At 34.5% G+C, this 22808-nt stretch overlaps 2 protein-coding genes across 3 annotated transcripts; one reads left to right on the top strand and one right to left on the bottom strand.

Annotated features, from left to right (window-relative positions):
• The first annotated feature begins 1852 nt into the window (after window positions 1–1852).
• LOC133195740 (uncharacterized) lies at window positions 1853–13479 on the top strand. The gene is made up of 4 exons (XM_061331665.1): window positions 1853–4603; window positions 5525–6367; window positions 6794–6868; window positions 7623–13479. The coding sequence occupies exons 1-4, from the start codon at window positions 1891–1893 to the stop codon at window positions 10127–10129; spliced, it is 6138 nt and encodes a 2045-aa protein (XP_061187649.1). The 5' UTR covers window positions 1853–1890; the 3' UTR covers window positions 10130–13479.
• A 2911-nt stretch (window positions 13480–16390) lies between these two features.
• Window positions 16391–21991, bottom strand: LOC133194668 (dolichol-phosphate mannosyltransferase subunit 3-like). 2 transcript variants are annotated; one of them, XM_061330575.1, is made up of 5 exons: window positions 21912–21991; window positions 18328–18447; window positions 17821–17850; window positions 16978–17055; window positions 16391–16554 (listed from the first exon to the last, which is right to left on the bottom strand). In XM_061330575.1, exons 1-5 carry the CDS (start codon window positions 21912–21914, stop codon window positions 16495–16497), a joined length of 291 nt encoding a protein of 96 aa, XP_061186559.1. In that variant the 5' UTR covers window positions 21915–21991; the 3' UTR covers window positions 16391–16494. The 2 variants fall into 2 exon arrangements, with proteins under 2 accessions (XP_061186559.1, XP_061186558.1); XM_061330574.1 differs by lacking the exon at window positions 21912–21991 and adding an exon at window positions 21647–21872.
• Window positions 21992–22808: the final 817 nt, after the last annotated feature.

The following is a 22808-nucleotide window of genomic DNA, read 5'->3' as shown; positions in this document are numbered from 1 at the left end:
CAGGTAGCATTTTCTTTAGATGCGGTTGCATTCGGCTTAGATGTCCAGATGAGTGACGTGGTTTAGCATATAAACGACTTTCACGTTCTTGAGAGTTATCTCTCTTTGTGGATGTAATGATCATTTTTCTCACTATATAAATCCTTTGTAACTTGCCTGTATATGTTTTAATCTTCAACAGCTTTCAATTTTGTACCATTCCTATACTGCCGTAGTATGGGGCTTCACAGTAAACATAATGAACATAATTAACATAAGCATACAGATTTGATTTGTAAGTCATTGCCCCACAAAGTTTGTAATATAATTATAGAAGGAAAATGTGGATCATACCGATTGACACCAGATTGATGCCACAAAGGGAAGTAACTCTTGCAAATGTGAAAGTTGTCACTCTATTCAGAGTTGTCCTTAAGACTGGGGGGTGGGGGTGATACTATAATGGTGCATCCCCCGGTTATTTAGGTACTCCTCCTTAACCCCTTGTTCATGGGAAGGAACTGCAGACCCCCTTCTTCTTTTTTAATTTCCTTTTACTATTTCAATTCTAAGGGACAACCCTGCTATTGGAACAGGTCCAATTCTAAGAATGGGGCATCCTACTCTGACAACAAATTTGCATTAAATTAAATATATCTAGATATGCACTCTTAAATTCGTACTTCTGATGCAGCAAAATGATCTGTTTTTTTAATTGAGGTCAATATAAAAGGCTTAAAAACTAATTTAATGCATTTTATTCAGTAGTTTAAACTTCGAATTGCATGCTTTTACTTGCATCACTCAGAATGTCAAACAGTGGCACAATTTACACTTTCTATTAGAACATGCATTAGTGCTAGAAAAGTTATAAATTTTTAGCAAATGAAGTCCACACTATGTGTGGACTTTAGTGTTTTGTTATAAATTTATATCTTTCCTAGCACTGAGTGATTATGAGTGAAAATGTTCTACTGCATACATTTTTTTTTCTCCCCATGTTTAATGTTATTTTAACCTAATCACACTTTTGCCCTGTTTTAAAGACACATTTGTCTTAAAAGGGATGTATTTGTTTCTCTTGAAGTCCCCCATTGTGAATTTACCCACAGATGACCAGGGTGAAGGGGTAAAAATAAAACAGACAATCATTTTCGTTTACAGTTTTACGGGATTGAATTTTTATTTGGTATGAGATTTTGCCTAAATGAAAGATAACATTCATAGAGCATGTAGAGGTGAGCTTTTTCTAATTTGTTTTTCTTTTCTAGGATGGAGATGAAAGTGCAGAATCCAAAATTGCCATGGATATATTCAAGGTCCCGAGTTTGAAATGAAAAAGGTTTGTTTTAGTACAGAAAATGACTATATGCTATTGACAGTTGTGATCCTAGATTACTTATCAACCTGATCAGTGAAGGAAAATTGCAATGGGTTTGTTATGAATTTGAATTTTTCTCTAGACTTATATCTTAAAATTTAAATTATCTTAAAAAATGAATTTTTCATTATCGTTATGATGCATTTTAATGAATATTGATTGTTAAAGTCTTTTACGATTTAAATTATGAATAAGCATTCATCTCTTGCAATATTATGTTGAAAATAAGCAAGAGACTTCTTTGCAATCCTCTGCAATTGCATACCTACTAGTTTATCATATTTTAATTTAAGAAGGAGTTATCTTTCTTTTTATGAAAAAGTTATCAATCATTGCTAAGAAGAGTACCTCTTTCACATGTATACATTTCAGTAATACAAGCTCTAAATCTGTCCTAGATGAAAAAAATAACTGAAAAAAGAATTGTTTATTTATTTATTTTTTTACAGTTGAAAGCGATTGATTGATATACATGATATGCATGTATCAGAGTCACTGCATTGCATGATGGGATAAAGAAGGTAGAAGACATGAGAACATATAAAGAACCAAAGCGAATTGATAAGCCACGCATCAGAGATTCAGCAATCAGACAGCTTAATGATGCTGCAAAATTTGCTGCAATTCATTCAGCTGCTGTCAGTTTGCGAGAGGAAGAAGAAAATGCAAGGAAGTGTGTGGAAGACCGTCCAAGTGGGTCGTGTGACAATCATGTGACCCAAGACTTTAGTGTAGAGAAAAATGTCATCAACTGTCAAACTGAGAGCTATAAAACCGAAGTTTCCCTGACAACAGGAACGGTTACTATAACAGAAGTGGCCAACAAGCCCTTCCCGCTCTCCAGCAGTGAACCAAAAAATCAAGCTGATGACAAAGATTCCTCATTTTCTTCCTCTCTGTCATCTATCCCTACAGACTCTTACATTTCATCTGATGCTAAACTCAGTGACCTTGACAACTCAGGAATATCTACCCATGATCCTCCACTCTCGCCACACCAGACGGCAGAAAATGGAATGGATGAGGATGAAAAGAAAAGTGATCTTGAAGATTCAGTGGCAGAGAGGAAAAAATCTACACTCTCAAAAGTTGAGAAAAAGAAGACTTCAAAACCTGTGAAAAAGAAAGCACTGATAGACCGTGTTGATAAAAAGTCTCCAAAAGAGAAAGTAAAGAAGGTTGTTGTGAAAAAGAAAGTAAACAAGAATTCTCATGAAGGAAAAATTATCAAAAATAAGACTGTTAAAGGAAAAAAGAAAGCAAAAACTGGGGAGGAAAATGAAGACGTTAGTGCTGTTGATTCATCATTTGGTGACAACAGCAAGACAGATGAAAGTGGAGCATCTGTGTCTCCAAGAGCATCTAAAAGGACACCAAAAAGGAATCGTAAATATCACAGTGACGATGAGCAATTCCGGAATATGGAGGATGGCAGTCCAAGTCGTAAGAGGTCCCCAAGAGCTGTGAGGAAGAGGAAGATTAACTTCAATGAGGACGAGGATGATGAGTTTGAAGATGAACGTTTTGATTTTGATGTAGACTTACCTGAAAAAGTGGAGGTAGCAAAACCAAAACCTCCACCTAAAAAGTGGAAAAAGGTGGAGTTGAATAGTGAACATGGGAATAGGGAAAATGACAATGACACTATGGTCACCGATGATCTTATTCCTAAGCCAAAAAAGACTAAAGGATTGAAAAAAGTTAAAACTAAAATTATCAGTGATGATGTAGTGCCTAATGAAATAGAAAATGTGGAAAAAGAAAAAGACAGTCCTCCAAAGAAAAAGAAATTAGTGAAGAAAAAGAAAGTGGATAGTGTGATAGATAAGGACAATGATGAGAAAGATAGTGCTACATCTGAGGTGAAACCTCCAAAGAAAAAGCGACCGCCAAAGAAGAAGGTGGAGAGAAATGTGGAAAGTAAAGAAAATGGGGAAAATGTTATGGGGAATGGAGAGGAGGAAAATGAGGAAGGATCTGAAACTGAGGTGAAAAAAGAGCAAGTGATTATGTATTGTCCGTTATGTGGACATCTATCACGAAGCAAGAGTGCTAATACTCGACACATCAGAAGGTGTGTGGATATTCCCAGGACAGACAATGTGACTGGAAAGTCTGCGGAGGTTGGAAAATCCATGGAAAGTGGAAAGTCCATGGAGGCTAAAGTGGATCAGGAGAAGGAAAAGAAAGAAAACTTAAATGAGTTGGAGAATAAGGAGGAAAAAGATGAAATGCTTGTTGATCAAAAACCAATTAATGAGGTGAAAGTTAAAGAAAAAGAGGAGGAGAATGAGTCAAGAGAAGAAAAGGACCACTTGGATTCTAGTTTTGACTTATCTGGGGATGAGGAAGAGACTGTGGAGAAGCAGACGACAGACTCAAAACCTGAAGGAACAAGTCCAAAAAAATCAATAAACATTGAAACTCTCATGAAAAAACAAAGCCCAGACACTACATTTAAATGTGAACATTGTGAGTATGCCACACCCAAGCGAGCCATGCTGGGGAGGCACCTAAGGACCCATGGGATATACGTCTGCCTTCGATGCAATCTGGTCTATGACTCTAAGGAAGTTCTCAAGGAGCATGTGTTTCAGGAACATAAAGATCGTGCCGATTATAAACTTTGTAGAAAGTGTAGTCGGTATATACGATGCCATGAGATATCATTAGAAAAACATATGGAAGAATGTACGGGACCTGTGCCATTTAAGTGTAAATTCTGTGAGAAAGAATTCAAGTACGAGTCTTCATTAAAATCTCATATTATTCGTCATGATCCAGATGCACCCAAACGCTTCAACTGCCCACAGTGTACATACAAATCAAACTACAAAGCCAATCTCAAAAAGCATTTAAAAAATATTCACAACACTGAACGTGTCAAACAAGAGTTTCCATGTACATTTGAAAACTGTGAAAAGAAATTTCACACAGAGGACAATTTGAAACGGCATTTGAAGTTTCACTCGGATGTGAGGAATTATCAATGTCCCCAGTGTCCTAAACGTTTCAAAACATCGGCAGCTTTAAGGGGTCACGTGATCGTACATGACCCTGCTCGTCCATTTAAGTGCAATATCAATGATTGTACAAAAGACTTCAGATCCAAAAAACTCTTGAAAAATCATATGGAGGAATATCATAATTTAACTGATAAAAAATTTCCGTGTGATTTTGAGGGCTGCAAATTTACTTTCTTTAAAAGGAGTCATTTGCAAAGACACAAAATTTCCCATACAGGTCAGTATGAACAAAGGAAGGTGTCAAAATAAAAATGTAACCTCTACCATGTCTACTTAACAGACCTGGCTCAGGGGCCATGAAACTTAGACGAGCTCACTTTTGATCTCGGTCTCACTTTTACCAAAGGAATTAATAGTAGAAATGTGAGACTGACATCAAAAGTGAGCTCATCTAAGTTTTATGGCCCCGGAGCCTGAATGACTATGAGCAAAGTCTTATTCAGTCTTTTATATTTTAATTGTTTCATTTCACAGTCTATCAATGTGTAGAGTAAAACACTCTTATAACAAAGTGCCAGGGATGGATGATTTTGCTTCATTGTAAACATAATTCACTATATATCCTTTAGGTTCGCAAATAAGTCAAGGGGAATGAAAATTAATTTTGCTGAAAGCGCCAATTCATTAAAAGCATGTTCACTATAAGTGTGTTTTACTGTATTGAGTACCGTTATTTTACATTAATTTCATTTAGTTCAACACAAAAAATAAATTCCATGAACATAATCAAGTTTCAGCTGTGAAAAAAGCTTATTTTGAAGCATTTAAGGACAATTTTAAAAAATAAAATTGCTGTGAAACATTCATAATACCAAAACTAAGAAGTCTTAAAATGATGTTCATGATTTTTGTTGTATAAACATATAATAAATAATGTTATTGCTTAAGACCATGGATCTAAAATAGGATGGTTAAATTAGTTAAATAATATGGGATAGTGCCTCTCATTTAACCAAAAAATCCAGTTTACTACTAAAGGGAAGTAAGTACAGATTTTGTTAGAAATATATGCACACACAATGATGAGAAGCATATTCTTTCTCTGTGCTGTGCACAAAGATTTTATATTTGATCCACACCTAAATGATATTTTATATTTGATCCACACCTAAATGAAAATTTCTATGCTGTATTGTAGGTGAGCGGAAGTTTGGCTGCTCGGTGTGTGGGAAGGCTTTCAGACATGCAGACAACCTGAAGGTTCACATGAGGCAGCACACCAATGAGAAACCAGTGGCTTGTGATCTGTGCAGCTTCACGTGTCGTCAGAAAAGCTCACTGCAGTATCACCTACACAAATTTCATGGAATTGCTCCCAAACCAAAGAAACCCAAGAAGCAAGGGGAGGGGAACAACATGGCATCACCAAGTGACAGCAAACCAAGCTCGGTATCTCACGAGTTCAAGGAGAACCAGAGAGATTCAGTTGAGAAAACCGAAAATAGTTTCGACTCAAAACCACTGACTCCTAAACCCAAACCTGCAAATCCTGCGATGGACTTGTATGAATTCCGGTCGGATGAGGAATTTGACGATGACTCGGTGTTGTTGCCTTTACGACAGGATAAAACGTCTACGCCAATTCGTCATGAGAAGACTTCGTATTTGTCACACACACCAAAATCTGATCTTATAGACAGGACTTCTAAGAGTTTAGACTTTGACGAGGACAAACTCAGTGATATTGATACTCAGACGGACAAAACAGAAACCGAAGATCAAAAAGAGAAAGAATCTAAAACCATAAAGGAAGAGGATGATGAGGAGGAAGACGAACCAGCTAAACCCACTGCCAAAACCAAGAAACCGAAGAAATCACCAGGAAGGAAGAAAAAGGTTAAAGCTGCAGAAACCACATCACCATCAAAACCAGACAAGGAGGAGAGTGCAAAACCAGAGGAAACAGAGGATGACAAGAAGGAGAAACCAGTCAAACCGAAAGGAAAGAGAGGAAGAAAACCCAAACCAAAACCTGAAGAAGGTATGTTGCTGTGTTTACGGGTAACTTTTACAGTATAGAAGTTACTGCAGAAACAGTACTTAAATAGAGCATGGAAAAGAAAATTTCTCAGATCCATTTATACATTGGACTTCATCATTGTCATAAGAGTCAAGAGTTCTTTTTGGCCATTCTTCATTTTTCAAAATGTTTATATTGGTAACACATGGGTAAAATGAGAGAGGAATAGTTTAAAGACAAATGTACACTTAAGTTTCAAATAGTACACAAACAACTGGAATTTACAAGATAATTAGACTTTAATGATTATGACTCAACAATCTATTATAGAAAGAATTTTTTTTTTAATTTCTTGTAAATTGCAAATGGATGTATTCAACTAATGATATTATCCTTGTAAAATATTACAGAGAATGGTAGTGAAAAAATGTAATGATGTTTTTGTAGCTCTGACAACAGAAACTACTGCTGATAAAAAAGACTTAGAACAACCACCTGTCAAACCTCCAAGGAAGAAGCCAGGTACTTTGGAATCATTTTGATTTGGGGGGGTCAACATTTTTGGGCAAGCAAAACTCTTTTATACAGAAGATGCAGTGAATCAATATGTTGACAAGATAATCGTTCTGGCAATGTTACTTCGTTGGAAAGGGGGACTTATAAAATGCACATGCATTTGTCTCTCACAAACAATTGTGTTTCAACAGTAGATTATATAAAGTTTATTTTGCCTTCGAGAAAACAGGCAATTTTATTTAAAGTGTGAAATTTATGTTTGTTGCATGTTACAGTTGATGTAAAGTCTTAATCATTACATATATCTATATTTTTGCAAGTATAATTATGAATGAAAATACTGCATAATGCATAGGATGTCTTCAAGGTAGAATAGTGATTTTCATTTAAAAAAAAAAAAGAATGTGAAAATGTATACTTGATTTAAAAATAATGCCTAATCTAATACTGTAGATTCCTTATTTTTCGCGAGTACTTATTATCGTGAAATGGCTCTTTAACATCAAATCGCAAAAACAATAATTCACAAGTGGACAGTTCATCAAGAGATTTTACATGGTTTTTAGAATCATAAAAATAAAAGTAAGTAATTTTATTTTGCAGATGGTGTTTCTCGCTAAATTACATGATAATTAATTCCTTGCGTATATTTAGGAATCTGCAGTACTTTAATAAGATCATAGATTGAAGTGATGAAATTTTAGGAAACATTAACATTATTTAAATACAAAATTAAAGCAGATTTTGAAAATCTTTTCAGGTCCCAAACCTAAAAATAAAACAAAGTCACCTGAAGATGCTGTAAAAGTACCCAAGAAACGGGGGCCCAAAAAGAAGAAACTGCCAGTTCCTCATGATGATTTAACCGAAGAGGAACCAAGTTCACCACAGAAGAAAAAACGTAAATATGTACGCAAAAAGAAACTTGAGAAGCAGGTGGAAGAGAAGAGATCAAAGGGAGGGAAGAAGAGGGAAGATGCTGAGACAGAGGAGGAAGATACAATTATATACAGTGAGTTGGAACACAATACTGCCAATGAAGATGACGGGGAAGCTACAGAGATCGAGGGCTTCAATGATGAAGAAGGGGGAAACAAATCTCCCGATTCACCAAAGTCACTGGGAGGAGGACCTCACGAACCTAGAGAGGATGTGGAGAAGGAAAAAGAAGTGGAGGAAGAGAAGGACATGAGTGAGGATGAAAAGGAAAAACTGGAAGAGAAAGTGGAGGAACCAGTGGAAACAAAGTCAACTAAAGAGGAGGAGGAGAAGAGGACAAGTGAGGCAGAGAGTGACAGAATGAGTAGTGGGATTGATACTGATTTTGAGGATGATTTGAAGCCACCTCCTGCACCTCGACCTCCTCCCGTGGTGGAGAGCGATGAAGGAGACATTGAATCAGGACCAGAGGACATGGATACTCCTGGTCGAGATTTTGAGTCAACTCCACCTAAATCAGTACAGAACCACAGTGTTCAGAGTCTTCCTGGCAGGGATTATGAATCCACCCCAAGAGATTATGAATCTACTCCTCCAAAATCAGTGCAACCAGATAGTGTTCCCAACTATGGCAGCAATGAGAATAAGAATGATGTTATGTCTCCACCTTCTAAGGGATACTCCAGTGTTGAAGCAGCTAAAAGAGATCTTTCTGTTGACTCTCAAAATGAGGACCGGGAGATTTCTAATCCTGTGCCGAGCAACAGCTATCCACAGGCTGGATCTGTGGAGCACCCCTCATCAGTAGCTAGCAACCCCCCACCAGGGTCTCAAAGCAATACAGGGTATGGGTCACAGTCAGAATCAGCCATGCCAGAGGTAGACAAAGATTATCTTGGACAGTACCTCCAGCAGTTTGATTCTGGGGGTAGGTCTTCAGACGACAACAGCCGACTCAACCCATCTGTAGAAAGACCTCCAGAACATATCAACATTCCTACATCACCCCAAGATAAAGAGTTGCCTCCCCTTAATTTGAGTTCATCAGTGCCACCTTTAAACCTCAGCACTACTCCAGATAGAGACTCCATGCATACTAAGGGAGCTGACTTGTCTAATAAGAGAATGGAGATTTTGGCCTGTGATAGACAACAAGAGGAACACTTTCAACAGAGGTCTGAAAACCAAAGTCGTTCATCAGAGCGAATACCTGATAATGTGTATGATAGCCTGTCTTCTGTTATGAACTCCTATTTGCCTGGGTCAAGAGAAAATCCAGCTCTCTTCCCTCCTACAACTACTTCATCTTATGCATTTTCAGAGAGTGAATCAATTCTTCAGCGGCAAAGAATGACCACTCCATTTCTCACTCAAAGTGACCCAAATGCTTTACAAAACTTACATAGAATGGCTGACTCTGCTTTAACTGCTAACAATCCAGCATCTCTTCTCAGACGGCCGACAACAGTTCCTTCCAGGGAGGAGATATTTCCACCACCTTCAGCTGTCTCACAGACAATGGCTCGTAACCCTTTCCATACCTCATGGACTTCCCAAGATGTTAGACATCCACACTGGAGTCAGGCATCTTACCTACAGAGACAGACAGGGTCCACTACTAACCCTCTCTTTCCAAAAGATAACTACCTCCCAGGAAGAGATTTCATGTTTGACACATCCAGACGCACGGTGACAGAGAGGAATATGTTCCCAGGCCTACCACAGACACAGAGACCCGATCTTCCACATGAGACCTTCCCAGGATTTGAGTTTGGTTATTTTGGGAGCCATGGTTACCCTGGTGCACCACCACTGGATTACACAAGATCCTCTTCTCAAACCGCTCAGAAGACATTCGATGAGAGATATCGACAGACAGCCACAGGAATGGGAGATTTCAGAACGCTTCCTCCTTCGTCTTCCTCAGACATGTTCAGATCCATGAATCCATCTTTTAACTTTGATAAGTACATGTATGGTAGAGACCCTGTGTACCACCCTCAGCATGTAGGAGACACAACCAACAGCCCGTTCCTCACTCATGGAGTACCCTCACAGCATGCAATGTTTGACAGAGACTACACCAGGGGGTTTTATCATCAGAACAGCCCCTACAGCTTCATGAATGACAAGCCTTATGCTGCTGCTGCAGCTGCGGCATCAGCCAAGTTGACCCATTCTTCTACCCCAGGGATGGGCCAGGACAGAGACTTTGTGCCACGCCCAAACACTGCAGCAGCTGCTGCGGCCGATAGCCAGATACCTATGCAGGATCCGTACCGACACCCAATGTTATACAATATGATGAATAGGTACTTTGAGTCCTGAAAAATTAGTAATTATATTTATGTGTTTCAAACGTCTGATTACGCTTGGCGGCCAGTGAAGTAAAATGTAAGAAAAATTCAGTGTTGAAGAGGATGGAACATGAAAGGCACCAAAGGAAAGAGAAAAGGGGGATGGCCTTGTACAATATGGTGAGAGTATTGAATGACTTCAGTATCTACCTAAACAAAAAGGATGTTATGGTATATATAATATATATGTTACAGGATTAATTTTTGTTGTTGTGATACACCGTAGGTTAAGTGTATAAATTATTAATGTATCGGTGCCACAACTCTGAGATGGCAAAGCTGTTATTTTGTAAAAATATCTCCTAGGCTCTGGACCTTGCCTTGATAGATCTTGTAATTCTGTGTATAAGTGAAATCCTCAGACTTGTATAATATCGTGTTGTGAAATCCTGTCATTATGTGGATGTTGTTTGCTTATTGCTGCCTAAGTGATAGAAAAATATGTACTTAATAGGTAGATAAGTGTACAAGTATTTACATGTATCTGCAATAAAATTTTTATTACATGGAATATCATATTACATGTAGAGTATAGACTCAGTATTTTCTTCTGTTGATATACAGAAGATAAATGTGAACATGAATGTGCCTGTGGTAGCAAAATAAGTCAGTTTTTTTTTTCTTAAGTTTTAAAATAAAAACACTTAAATGTAAATCAATTTTGCGATCTCATACTAAATCATCTTTCAAGGGCTTTATATGATCTATTTTTGTATTTATATGTTAAATTAGCTGTTAAAGTGTAAGAGAATGTGGGAAAAAATACTATTCTTGTATAAAACATATCCTTAGACTTGAAGTATAAAGAATCATGTGATCTCTGATCATGTGACTTGATTGACCTATCAGAGTGCTTTTTCCCATTTAAAACCATGACAAACTTCATACTGCATTTCAGATGTTGCAAGTCTGACACAAAACTTGTAGTGCCAAGGCAATGTATTTGTAATTGGAAGTTATTATGAACAACTGATGAAAGGAAATGTGCATTAATATGATATCAAGTGAGTTGCATTCTTTAATTTGGTGCATAACTGTGTGCAATTGTATAAATCATATTTGCATTTTTTAAATTTGCATAATGTCGGGGGAAAAAACCATGAACAAATTGTTTTATGTAATATAGCTGTATTTTGAGGCACACATCATTTTTTTTTTTACACCAAAAAAAATCATTTTCCATTTCTTTTCACACATTTTATATTTGATCGTTAAATTCATCTGTACAAAAATACCATCGCCAATTTTTACTGGTTGTATTTCCTATCGTGTGCATTACTTGCATGACTATATCCTGGTGACTCCCAAGAAATACAGTTTATATATATACACACCTTTAGTATTTATTTGTAAAATGTTGATGCATGGTGTCTGTAGTACCTCTAAATCAACAAAGTCCTGCACCCTTATTTGTTGTTGTTTATGCCTTTTATTTTAGTTTTAATTTAATTTTGTTTTCATTTCTATTTGATTGAACAAAACCAAAATGTAATTGAACTGCCAAGTATAGATGTCTGAACTTGATTCTCCTCAGCAGTGTAGTATCATTTTCCATAAATGATTAACTTTTAATAGATCAAATTATGTGCATCATTTTTTTTTTCTTTCAAAAAACCTGAAATGCCTTTTCCTGAGATTCTACATCCTTTGATTTTTTCCCAATTTTGTTATGAGCACTTGTCAAAAATCTATCCCCCAAGAAAGGGAAGTTTAATTACGTAAGGAAAATAGCATTGAAACCTTTAGATAATTCAACCAATGAGACTTTTTTTTTGCAGATGTTTTATTTTTACTTCAATATATTTGCTTATATATCAAACAAATTCAACATATGACCTAGAAGGGAAATTAATGTAATAATTTCACAGCATTTTGTTTTCTCTCTCTCAGGGTTTGTTGCCAGTATTTTTTTTTATTTTAGGGTTCATTACCTCTCTTTAAGTAGAATACAAAGGCATTATGTATATTTTATCAAAAGAACACATGCACTCAAGGGTACTGATTTTAATACAAGCACACCAGTAATAGGGGAGGGTTTTTAACTTTCTAGACATCTCTTTGATGAATTTTTCTTCTGCATTGGAAGAATGCTTGGGCAAAAAAATTACATACTGAGGAGTTGAGTAAGATTTTGTTTAGATTTTGGCCTTTTGCTATAGAAAGTTCTCTGATCATTATTTGTGTGTCTGATGGTATTTTAATTTCTTACTGTAATTTGTATGCCCTGTCAAGAAAGATGGTATAGATATTTCTCTTTTGGTCCTAAAACAGTGTTTTTGTTTTTTGGAATGACAGGAATTCCATACTTTTTTGAAATCAAAATACTTTTTTTCCCTAAAATATGCTAATAATGCCAGTCAGTGATGAAGTTTTTGCTTCTCGGAACCATTTGAACCATACACTTGCCAAGATAAAGGTCGAATTGTCATTTTCACTGACCTATAGTGATCTTGTAAAAATTGAGATACTTTGACAGCCGAAATTCCAACATGGCCACCATGATTTCTGGTTCACAGAATAAATTTTTAATTGTCATTCTCATGAAGTCAGACATACAAGTATGTATAATTATTCCAAAAGGTCTTGTATATGGATTTGACTTAGTAAAAGATTTTTTTTTTTTATTTTAAAGCATGGATATATCATTTTTCTGTTGATATAAGGCAGGGATTTCAAAGGAAATTAAGGGAGATTAAAGAGCTTATTATCTGATGTGACCCATGTGATCAATATGGCACCTTCGATGGGTTGGTTTAATTTTATTTTTTTGTTTTACAGCATTTTGAAAACCAGTTTTAAATCAGTTTTATTATTCTGTTTTAAAGACTTTCAGTTTTAATACCTAATTTTGTTACTTTTATACCGAATGTTGATTTTCTCCTGGTTAGGTTAAAGATGTAGGAATGTATCTGCTGAATTGTTTATTGTTTGTATAATTTGTACAATTTTATTTGTAAATATATATATATATAATTGTGTGAGTTTTTTTGTGTTGTTATTGCGATATATACTATACATTCATTATCATTATATAAATATTTATAAATATATATATATATATACATAGTTACGGCAATTCTGCTTGTTGTTCGATAGGAAACCAAAAAAAAAATTGTGAATGTTGTTAAAGTTATGTCCCTTTAAAGTTTTTTAATTACAAATTTTATTCTGTAAACTTGATGTTTGTGCAAAATCTTTTTTTTTTCTTCTGTAAATGATTTTGGGACAAAAAAGATTGCTAAAAATAGCTCCCATTTATATATAGATAGCATAGATCATTTTAGAGATAGTTTTAGAGAATAAACATTTTACTATATGTCAGTCTTGTATGTATTTTTCATTCTGTTATGTAGAATCATTGATTGGGTCACCACTAGCAGATAGAACTTTCTAAGCTTGTTAGATGCCTACCAAGTTTTGTTTTTGTTTTTGAGAATGTCACAATGGAAAGAGTTTAAACAGATCGAGTGTTATATCCTATTGGAATATGAAGTTTTAGAACCCAATTACATTAGACCTTGAGATACTGGTAAATCATTGCATGCAAAACTTTTTTTTTAGTGGTAAAGCTCTCGCATTATAAAACAAAGGTTATCTGTTCTAGCTATGAAATTTCTTGCTTCATCATTAGCAAGAGCAGATGAAGGAATTCCTTTTCAGGCAACTTGGAACAAAATTTTGGGTGTATGTTAAAAGATTGAGGCGGATCACCCCACTTTGCAAGTTCATGCTTAGGGCAAAAATTGCCTATGATCCAATGGTATGTCAGGACTTGAGGACAAGGTCATATGGACAAACTCACAGAGATCACAGGTGTAATAATTTTTGTTCTGACTACAACTTAGTAATGTATAGATTGTATAGGCTTGTAGAAAAGGATTAAAAATGATTTTTGCAAAAGAATGTGTCTTGCACCTAAGCCAAGGTCAACTGGTCAAAGTAAGGGTCAAATGCAAAAATGTAAAATTCTTGTTGCTTTTTCTAATTTTATACATGTTTTGAGTAGTTCATATATGTAGCTCTTGACCCCAATGCAGGTTCTAGTGACCCTGAACCAATGTCTTTAGGTCAACATAATCAAGTTCTAAAGTTTTATATCAAACAATTTTTCACTCTTTGTACTGACCTTAAAGTAGCTAGTTCATGCAAAGTAACCTACATTTTATAACTTCTATATTTGATGAGCCACATGAAAGTATGGGTATCACTGGCATTCCTTGTTAAATTTTCCATGTCCAAGTCATAATTTTGTCTAGTGAAGATTATCAAAGCTCAACAGTTGATGCATACATTGTCTTAGATCATATCTACTTAGAATCATCAAACCTTGTCAGCAAAGATCTTGGGGTGTGGGGTTACAAAACTAAGTGGCAGTGACTTCGTTAATGAATTTATAACTTGGTCAAATTGTGTCTGGTTTCTATATTTGTATACTAGTTACTGTAAGTTGAGAATCATCAAACCTTGTCAGTTGATATAATTCTGGGGATTTGAGGTAAATTATATTGTAAATAGAATTTCAGTGACTACAATTAGCATTTTATGTCTTGACAGGCATATCATGCATGTATCGTATATTTTGCAGTGTAAAACCTTAAGGTATGTCACTCGTGAAATTAGTTATATCAAGGATTTGTTGAAAAGTATATTTTGGATAAGTACTAGCTCATACAGTATGACTCAAAATCGCAAAGAAAATGGGGGGTCAGTGTGCGTCTTACTGAGCTACGGTACAATTAAGTTGACCTTTTTGCACTTAAATTGCAACGCTTTGGTTAATCAATTTAACCTTTATCATATTTTATCAGATGTAACCATGGCAATAGATATAATCTTATTTTATGTAAAATAGTCTGAATTATATTTATCACTGAACAAATCATGCAAATTAATGCGCAAAATTATTGTGTGACCTTTTTGCACTAAAAAAGTATCATATTTGGGGTATTAAAATCTAAATAGGCATTAAAATATTTTCTTGTATCAAACTTTTTATGACTTAAGTGCTGATCGGTCGAAAGTATTGAGTAGTTTAAAATAATAAAATAAAAAGTTGGGGTCAGTGATGTAAATTTTGAAATATTGGTCAAAATATGTGATTTTCAGGCCAAAAACTGTGTATATTTTATCTTGACTTCCTTAATATATCATCATTTCTTAGCAAAGTTTGTGGAGGGAAGGTGTAAAATTTGTTTTAAAAATATAAACTGAGACCTATATTTAACATTTCTAGCATATAATAACGGAAATTATTCTCTGAGTAAAAGTAAGTGGGGCTAAAGTTCCAAGATATTAAATTTGATAAATGTGTAGATTTGAAGAATTTTCTGCTAAATATCCTTCCACCACAAGAAATAGTCCCTCATAAATCTTGCTTCTTTATGAATTTTTGAACATTTTTTAATTGAATGTGAAACAATTTGCATTGTTTAATTTAAATATAATATAAAAATTGAATTGTAATAATTAGTTTTGAAGTAATTGGTTCTGACTGAACTTTTCTAAAAAGCTGACGAGTGACATACCTTAAGAATCTTCAAACCTTATCAGTTTATGCACCTAATGGGGAAGATGTACTGTGACCCAATATTGATCACAGTAACCTCATTTTGAAATTCAATACCTACATAGAAGTACCGTATATACTCGCCTATAAGTCGGTTTTTTTGGGAGTTAAATTTTGGTCCAAAACTCTATGTCCGACTTATAGGCGAGTTATAAAAAGATTGGAATTTTAGAGGGTCAAGCCCTCTAATATAAACTTAAAAAATACAACCGACTTATAGGCGGACCGAAATATATATGCGAGTATATACGGTATTGTATCTGAATAATATCTTACACAATGTGAGACCAACAATCATAAAACCCTGTACTTTGATGCGTCTTTGGGAAAGGTGTTTTACAACCCAAGAATAAGTCACTGTAACCTCATTTTGGAATTACATAGCCAATTATAGTCTCCATACCATATCTCGCATAGCAAGACTGGAATCATCAAACCTTGTTGATGTACTCCTTGAGTATAGTGCATCACAGCTCCAAAACAACTGATGATGATTTTTTCTCCTGACAAACCTATCAGTTGCCCTTATGGTTCACTTTGTTGTGCAACTCTAACCATTCTTTCTTGGGCCTGCTGAATGTATCACAGTTAAAACAAATACAAGTCTGATTTTCAAGATTTCCTAATTCGATTTCACAAGATATACATGTACTTGGAATGACCAGTGGCATAGCATGAATAAATCTGAAGATTTTAGAACAAACATTTTAATCATGTGTAGAGTGGTAAAACGGTTAACATATGAAGATGATGATGATCTAGTATGATTGTCATGTGTCATCAAACTTGAATCCTTTTCTTGACAAATCTTCTCTGGCTTCTTTTATTTGCTGAAATCATAAAACAAAATTCTTTTTGAATAATTCCTTCACATAAAATTAAAATTAGACAGCTGATACTATGGAATCATTTTAAATTCTGGTGGTCAACGTTTGTGGGCAATAAAACTTTTACTGTTTTATGGGTACATAATTTTGAGGATAACCAGTATTTACAGATTGAAGATTTAATTAACCATTATGTTGACAAAATTATGGTTAGTGAAGATGTTAATTTGTGAGTACGGGTGACCCATGAAATCCACGAACAATGGTACCCCATGAACAAACGAATGATTCCATAGGAAGGGTTTTTTTTAATGTATATATTTTTCACCTATAAAAGAGGTCATTTGAATAAGGGAGATAACTCTTTGTATTAAAATGAATTTTTTAAACCTTGAATATATGTTTTACATTTCGTGCATTAATTACCTGTTTTAATTCCTCTGCTGCATCTTTACAATCATTAAATGTTGCTACTCTGTATAGTACTATTACTGCAGAGATAATCTGAAAATTAAACAGAGTTTTATACTGTATATGGTAAAAATGATCATAAAATCTACACCTTGTTAAAACACAAATAATCAAAGATAATTAGACTCTCATTAAAGAATGTCAATTATTAGAGGAAAAGTCTTGTATGAGTGTTCAATAAGATGCAATAATTTGTAAAGTTCATCATTTTTATAGTCTTATAGTTAAATATTTCCAAAATGTAGCATCTGACATTAGATTTAATCCCTAGGTACATAGCACATACAAGTACATGTATGTACTAAGTAACATTCAAAACTGCTAAGGAATGGACTAGCTACAGGACTTCAAACCTGTTATTTAGAAGAAAAATCACAGTTTGGCTTCTGAAGGAAGACTTTCAGTATTCATCAGTAGAATTGTTATCTAAGCAAGCTGGTCCAGGTGAGTCTTATAGTAATTTGAAAATGGAGCAGCTGCAACACTTCTAGGAAATTTATATAAGACAGATGCATAATTTGATAAAAGCCTATAATATGTCAAGCCTGAAAGCCTGATGTCCAGGTAGGTTTTGTTCCAAACTTAGAACATGGCTATTCAGCAACTCTTAGGAATGCAAAGGACTTGGGAGTAAGATAAGAATGCCTTTAATTTGAAGTGAGCTAGAAAAATATGTCATGGATCCTTTGTTTTGTTTTTTTCTTCATGTGAATTTTCAGATGATCATAAATATTAAATTGTATCATAAACTTAATGAATTACACTGTATCATGCAAACCGTTCACTTCTAGTACTCACCCCAAAAATACCAACTGCTATCAAAGGAGACTGAAATAGAGAAGAGAGCAATCAGACTGGTTAAGTTGAATACAGTAGAACTTTGATATAAAGAACTCGCTTTAAAGAAAATCTCAGTTATAAGGAAACTTTTAAAGACTTTCCACTATGTTACTTGAACAGGTAAAAAGAAACTCCATTACCTTGATTATAAGGGCTCACAACTGGAGGTCCAAGTGACTTCCTTATAATCAAGTTTTACTGATATATATATACACTACAAGTACTGCCTTGAAATCTTTTCAATTCAACATATTTTTTTTAATAGTGTAAAAGTATTAAAAAGAAAGAGAGGAATGGTCAATACTGAATATATGATCCCTGATCTTTTACTAGCATTCTACTATCTGAGTAACAGGTCACTTGTCATCTCTCCATCACTGCTAAAAATTAATCAAGATAGAAACTTAAAGCAGATAAAATATTTACATCACTAGAACCTAAATTTTGATGATCTGCTTCACTTACCAGTAAAACAAGAATTCTCTGGATTTCTGTCAATTGGATGTCAACTTTTTCTAGAACAAAGGCAAGCCACACAGCTACAAAGAGTCCAGCTCCTATCAGCCACTGGAATAATTTGGGTATCTGCAGAGACAGAAAATCAACAAAATTAATGCAAGTTCAGGGTTGTCCCTAAGATTTAAAATAGCAGGGTACATTAAAAAAGTAGAAGGGGGTCTGGGGTTCCTTTCCTTAACATGAGAATGAGGAGGAATACTAGAATTATGGGGGGATTATGTCATTTTAGGTAGGGAAATTCCCCAGGTCTTAGGAATAACCCTAAAGTTACATAAAAACTTCACCATCTCAAACTCAGTGGGATGGAGATAGTGATGTATTGATTAATCGATTAAATCGATTATCTAATCGAAATGGTCCCTACTTATAGATAATCGATTATAATTTTGATAATCAATTACTCAAAATATTTGTGAAAAGCAAATTATTTCTTTGATTTTTGATTAATTCTTCTTTGTATTTAACTAAATCCTAAATAATAATCTAATTAAATAAATGAATCCAATGATACAAAATATTTCAACAAGAGGCCCAGGGTCCACATCGACCACCTGAACACTCTGGCTAGGAAAAAGCAGAAATCAGTTTAGTCTTGAAAAGTTTAAATATAAAACTGGTTGGGAGGGGGGGGGGATAAAGTGTTAATTTGAACTAACTTGAATCTAAACTTCATGGGGATGCTTTTGAATTTATATGACAAATAATGGCTTTGCTGTTATTAAGAAGAAAATTTTGATTGATACATCCTTTGTATTCCTTTGTATGATCCCCTGTTATGGCCCCTCTATTCTCCTGGGGATTATGATTTGTACAAATTTGAATCTACATTACCTGATGATGCTCCCATTTAAATATGACTACTCATGGCTTTGCTGTTCTTGAGAAGAAGATTTTTAAAGATGTTCCCTATATTCCTATGTAAAACTTTGATCACCCATTGTAGCCCCACCCTACCCCCGGGGGTCATGATTTGAACAAACTTGAATCTACACTACATGAGCATGCTTCCATATAAATATGACCAATCATGGCTTTGCTTTTCTTGAGAAGAAGAATTTTAAAGATGTTCCCTATATATAATCCTATGTAAAACTTTGATCACCCAATTGTGGCCCCACCCTACCCCGGGGGTCATGATTGTAACAAATTTAAATCTACACTACCTGAGGATGCTTCCATATAAATATGACCCATCATGGGTTTGCTGTTCTTAAGAAGAAGATTTTTTTAAAAATTTTCCTATGTATTCCTATGTAAAACTTTGACCGCGCATTGTGGCCCCACCCTACCCCAGGGGGTCACGATTTGAACAAACTTGAATCTACACTACCTGTGGATGCTTCCATATAAGTTTCATATTTTCAAGCACAGTGGTTTTTGATAAGAAGATTCTTAAATGAAGTCATTAATTTTTTTGAATTCATAATTATCTCTCCTTGGAAGAAGGCGTGGCCCTTCATTTGAACAAACTTGAATCCCCTTTACCCAAGGATACTTTGTGGCAAGTTTGATTGAAATTGGTCCAGTGGTTCTTGAGAAGAAGAAGAAAATGTAAAAAGTTTACGACAACGACGACAACGACGACAGACAACGGACAAATTTCAATCAGAAAAGCTCACTTGAGCCTTCGGCTCAGGTGAGCAAAAAATATGTTCTAGAAATCACTCCAGAATTGTTAACCAATTTATTCTGCATTCAAAAATGAACAAATTTAATATTTGAAATTGATTGATTATAGTGCATCCGATTATTCCGATGATCTATTATGAAAAAAATTCAGATGTCTCATCACTAGACGGAGACTTAAGCAGGTCCAGTACAATCAGTACATTTAGCTACGTAGCTAAAATTACCTACTGTAGCCTTATTTACCTACCTCAGGTAGCTTTATTTAGCTATTTCAAGGCAACTTTTCACAATTTTGCTTTTTATTTTAAAAAGACAAAAAGTCACAAGTAAATGTCTACTAATATTTATTCTAGGTATTATTTAGAAAGCAATCTAAAGCTGAAATAGATTTAACATTCTGCGTTTGAACACTTTTAAAGGAAAATATTTATTTCCATTGTTTAACTGCACACCACCTTGTCCGCGATGAGGCGTGGATAAGTATGATTACTTCACATTGTGCTCATGCTAACCAAAACTGGTTTTCTTTGTTATTTCACTCAAGAAGTAACTGTTAGGTCACAAATTAACTGTTGTATATAGCCCCAAAACTTTTAGAAATTTGATTGCAATTGCACAGAAAAAGACACATCTCCAAGAGTGATTTTTTCATGAATTGTTTTCAGATGAGTTCAAAGTTAAAAATTATCACTGCATCAAAGTGCAATTTTCAGCACTTTCTGGGTAAAATGCTATAAGTTTGATTAAGTAGCAAAATAAAGCTACTTCAGATAGGTAAATAAAGCTATGTAGGTAATTCAAGCTATGTAGCTAAATCTAGTGATTGTACCAGACCTGTTAAGTTGCAACTTTTTGTCTATTTCTTGTAAAAAGACATTTGTAAAAATTTGTAAATAAATAGCTTTATCAAGCAAATCTGAAAAGCTTAATAAGCTATATTGGTCGGCACGTCGATTTACTCAAATGGACCCAAATGGAAATCAAAATGGACCCAAATAGACCCAGATGGAAATCAAATGGACCCAAATGGAAACCGAATGGAATATTAAATATACAAATACAAATATTTATCATTGTATTATCAAGTTGTTACTTATTTAAAATGAAAATAATGAACTTACAAATGAAGAATATTTAGTATTCATTTCTAATATTGTATTTTAAAAATATGAATTAATTTTCTTTAGTATTCTTTAGATCAGCAAAATTATTGGGGGGGACACAGGCCCCGTACACCCCACCCCCACCCCCTGGTTCCTCCTACCATGAATACTATATAAACTGTAAAATTAAATACTTCAATTTTGTATTCAATGATATGCAAAAGTTATTAAAAATAGAAATAAAGATTCATTTTTTAAAATACAATATTAGAAATGAATAATTAATATTCTCGATTTGCAAGTTCATTATTTTCATCATTTTAAATAAGTAACTACTTGAGAATACAATAATATATGTTTAATATTCCATTTGGGTCCATTTGATTTCCATTTGGGTCCATTTTGATTTCCATTTGGGTAAATCGACGCACCCATATTGGTAATTCAAGCTATATAGCCAAATCAAGAGATTGTGCCTGGCCTGTTGACACACTCCTAGGAAAAATTAAAAAAAAAAAATAGCATATCCTCACGGAGGCATCAGGAATCCTGAGTCTACAACACTTCTTTCTTGATTTTCTACTCTGCAAATTTATCATCCAGTTTGAGATATCATGTCCTAAAGAGGTTACTTAATTCCATTTGGGCTGTTGACTGTTGGTACCTACTCGTGAAACGGTGAAGACAAGTGCCACGCTGTCTGATGATCTTACAAAGGGTCAACTTCCTACTAGAGTAATTTGAGTTGCATAAATGCAACAATCTGAATCAACGTGTATGAAAGATTAAAGTAATTACCATTTATATACTGTCTGTTACCCTCCTGAGAGAAATAAAACAACGTGAATTGGACAGTTACGCAAACCGGAAGCAAATATATTTACTTTACGTACCTCCTTTACCGAAAGATTTAAATGAATGTCGATCCCGATATCATTTCAAAATGCTCTCAATTTTCCAATAAAAATCAAAATAATTATTTCAGATACAGTAATTTATTGTTACTTATATGCTTATGAAATTTCAGTGACAAGGACAAATGGAAACACATATGTTATGATGTAAAATTAACATAAGTGTTTCATAACTACATTTAATATGTAATATCTTGTAAAACATAAATATGTAAACACTTCAAAATAATCATTAAAAACACAAAAAAAAAAAAAAAAATGAATATGACTATTTCTTCATGTTAAAACAAATAATAAGAAGAAAATTATACCAAACATGCTTTTTTTTTTGCAGTAACAGGGACTTAGACTATAATATGCTGTACCAGAAACTACACACATTTGTTAACAATTTCTTTTATGAAACTATTGTCATTAAATATGTGTCATTTTTATAATAAGTATTTCTAAAATGTTAAAGTATGTAAGTCAATTATACCAAAGGTAGGTTATTTGTTAACACAAATGCATCTCTTTTGAGAAGTACTGACTTTCAAAACCTTTTCAGATCTGCATGTGCATACTGTAGATTCCTAAATATACGCGAGGAATAAATTATCGCGTAATTACGCGAGAAGCACCACTCACGAAATAAAATTACTCGCTTTTATTTTCATGGTGCTTTAATGCATGTAAAATCTCTGGATAAATCACCCATTCGCGAATTATTGTTCTCGCGGTTTGACGCCCTTGGGCCACTTCGCTAAATTAAGTACTCGCATAAAATAAGGAATTTACAGTA

Source organism: Saccostrea echinata, unplaced genomic scaffold (assembly GCF_033153115.1).
Source record: "Saccostrea echinata isolate AGI-Se365-2 ecotype Australia unplaced genomic scaffold, CSIRO_AGI_Sech_v1 ptg000029l, whole genome shotgun sequence".
Classification (NCBI taxonomy): domain Eukaryota; kingdom Metazoa; phylum Mollusca; class Bivalvia; order Ostreida; family Ostreidae; genus Saccostrea; species Saccostrea echinata.
The sequence above is the reverse complement of the archived record's forward strand: the minus strand, read 5'-3'. Positions and strand labels throughout refer to the sequence as shown.

Coding starts and splice junctions, on each gene's coding strand:
- LOC133194668 (XM_061330574.1), bottom strand. CDS start 21,712: ATGATAAATTTGCAGAGTAGAAAATCAAGAAAGAAGTGTTGTAGACTC. Junction 17,851..18,327: donor AGAGAATTCTTGTTTTACTG/GTAAGTGAAGCA, acceptor TCTCTATTTCAG/TCTCCTTTGATAGCAGTTGG. Junction 17,056..17,820: donor TAGCAGTTGGTATTTTTGGG/GTGAGTACTAGA, acceptor TTTAATTTTCAG/ATTATCTCTGCAGTAATAGT.
- LOC133195740 (XM_061331665.1), top strand. CDS start 1,891: ATGAGAACATATAAAGAACCAAAGCGAATTGATAAGCCACGCATCAGA. Junction 4,604..5,524: donor ACACAAAATTTCCCATACAG/GTCAGTATGAAC, acceptor GCTGTATTGTAG/GTGAGCGGAAGTTTGGCTGC. Junction 6,368..6,793: donor CAAACCAAAACCTGAAGAAG/GTATGTTGCTGT, acceptor ATGTTTTTGTAG/CTCTGACAACAGAAACTACT.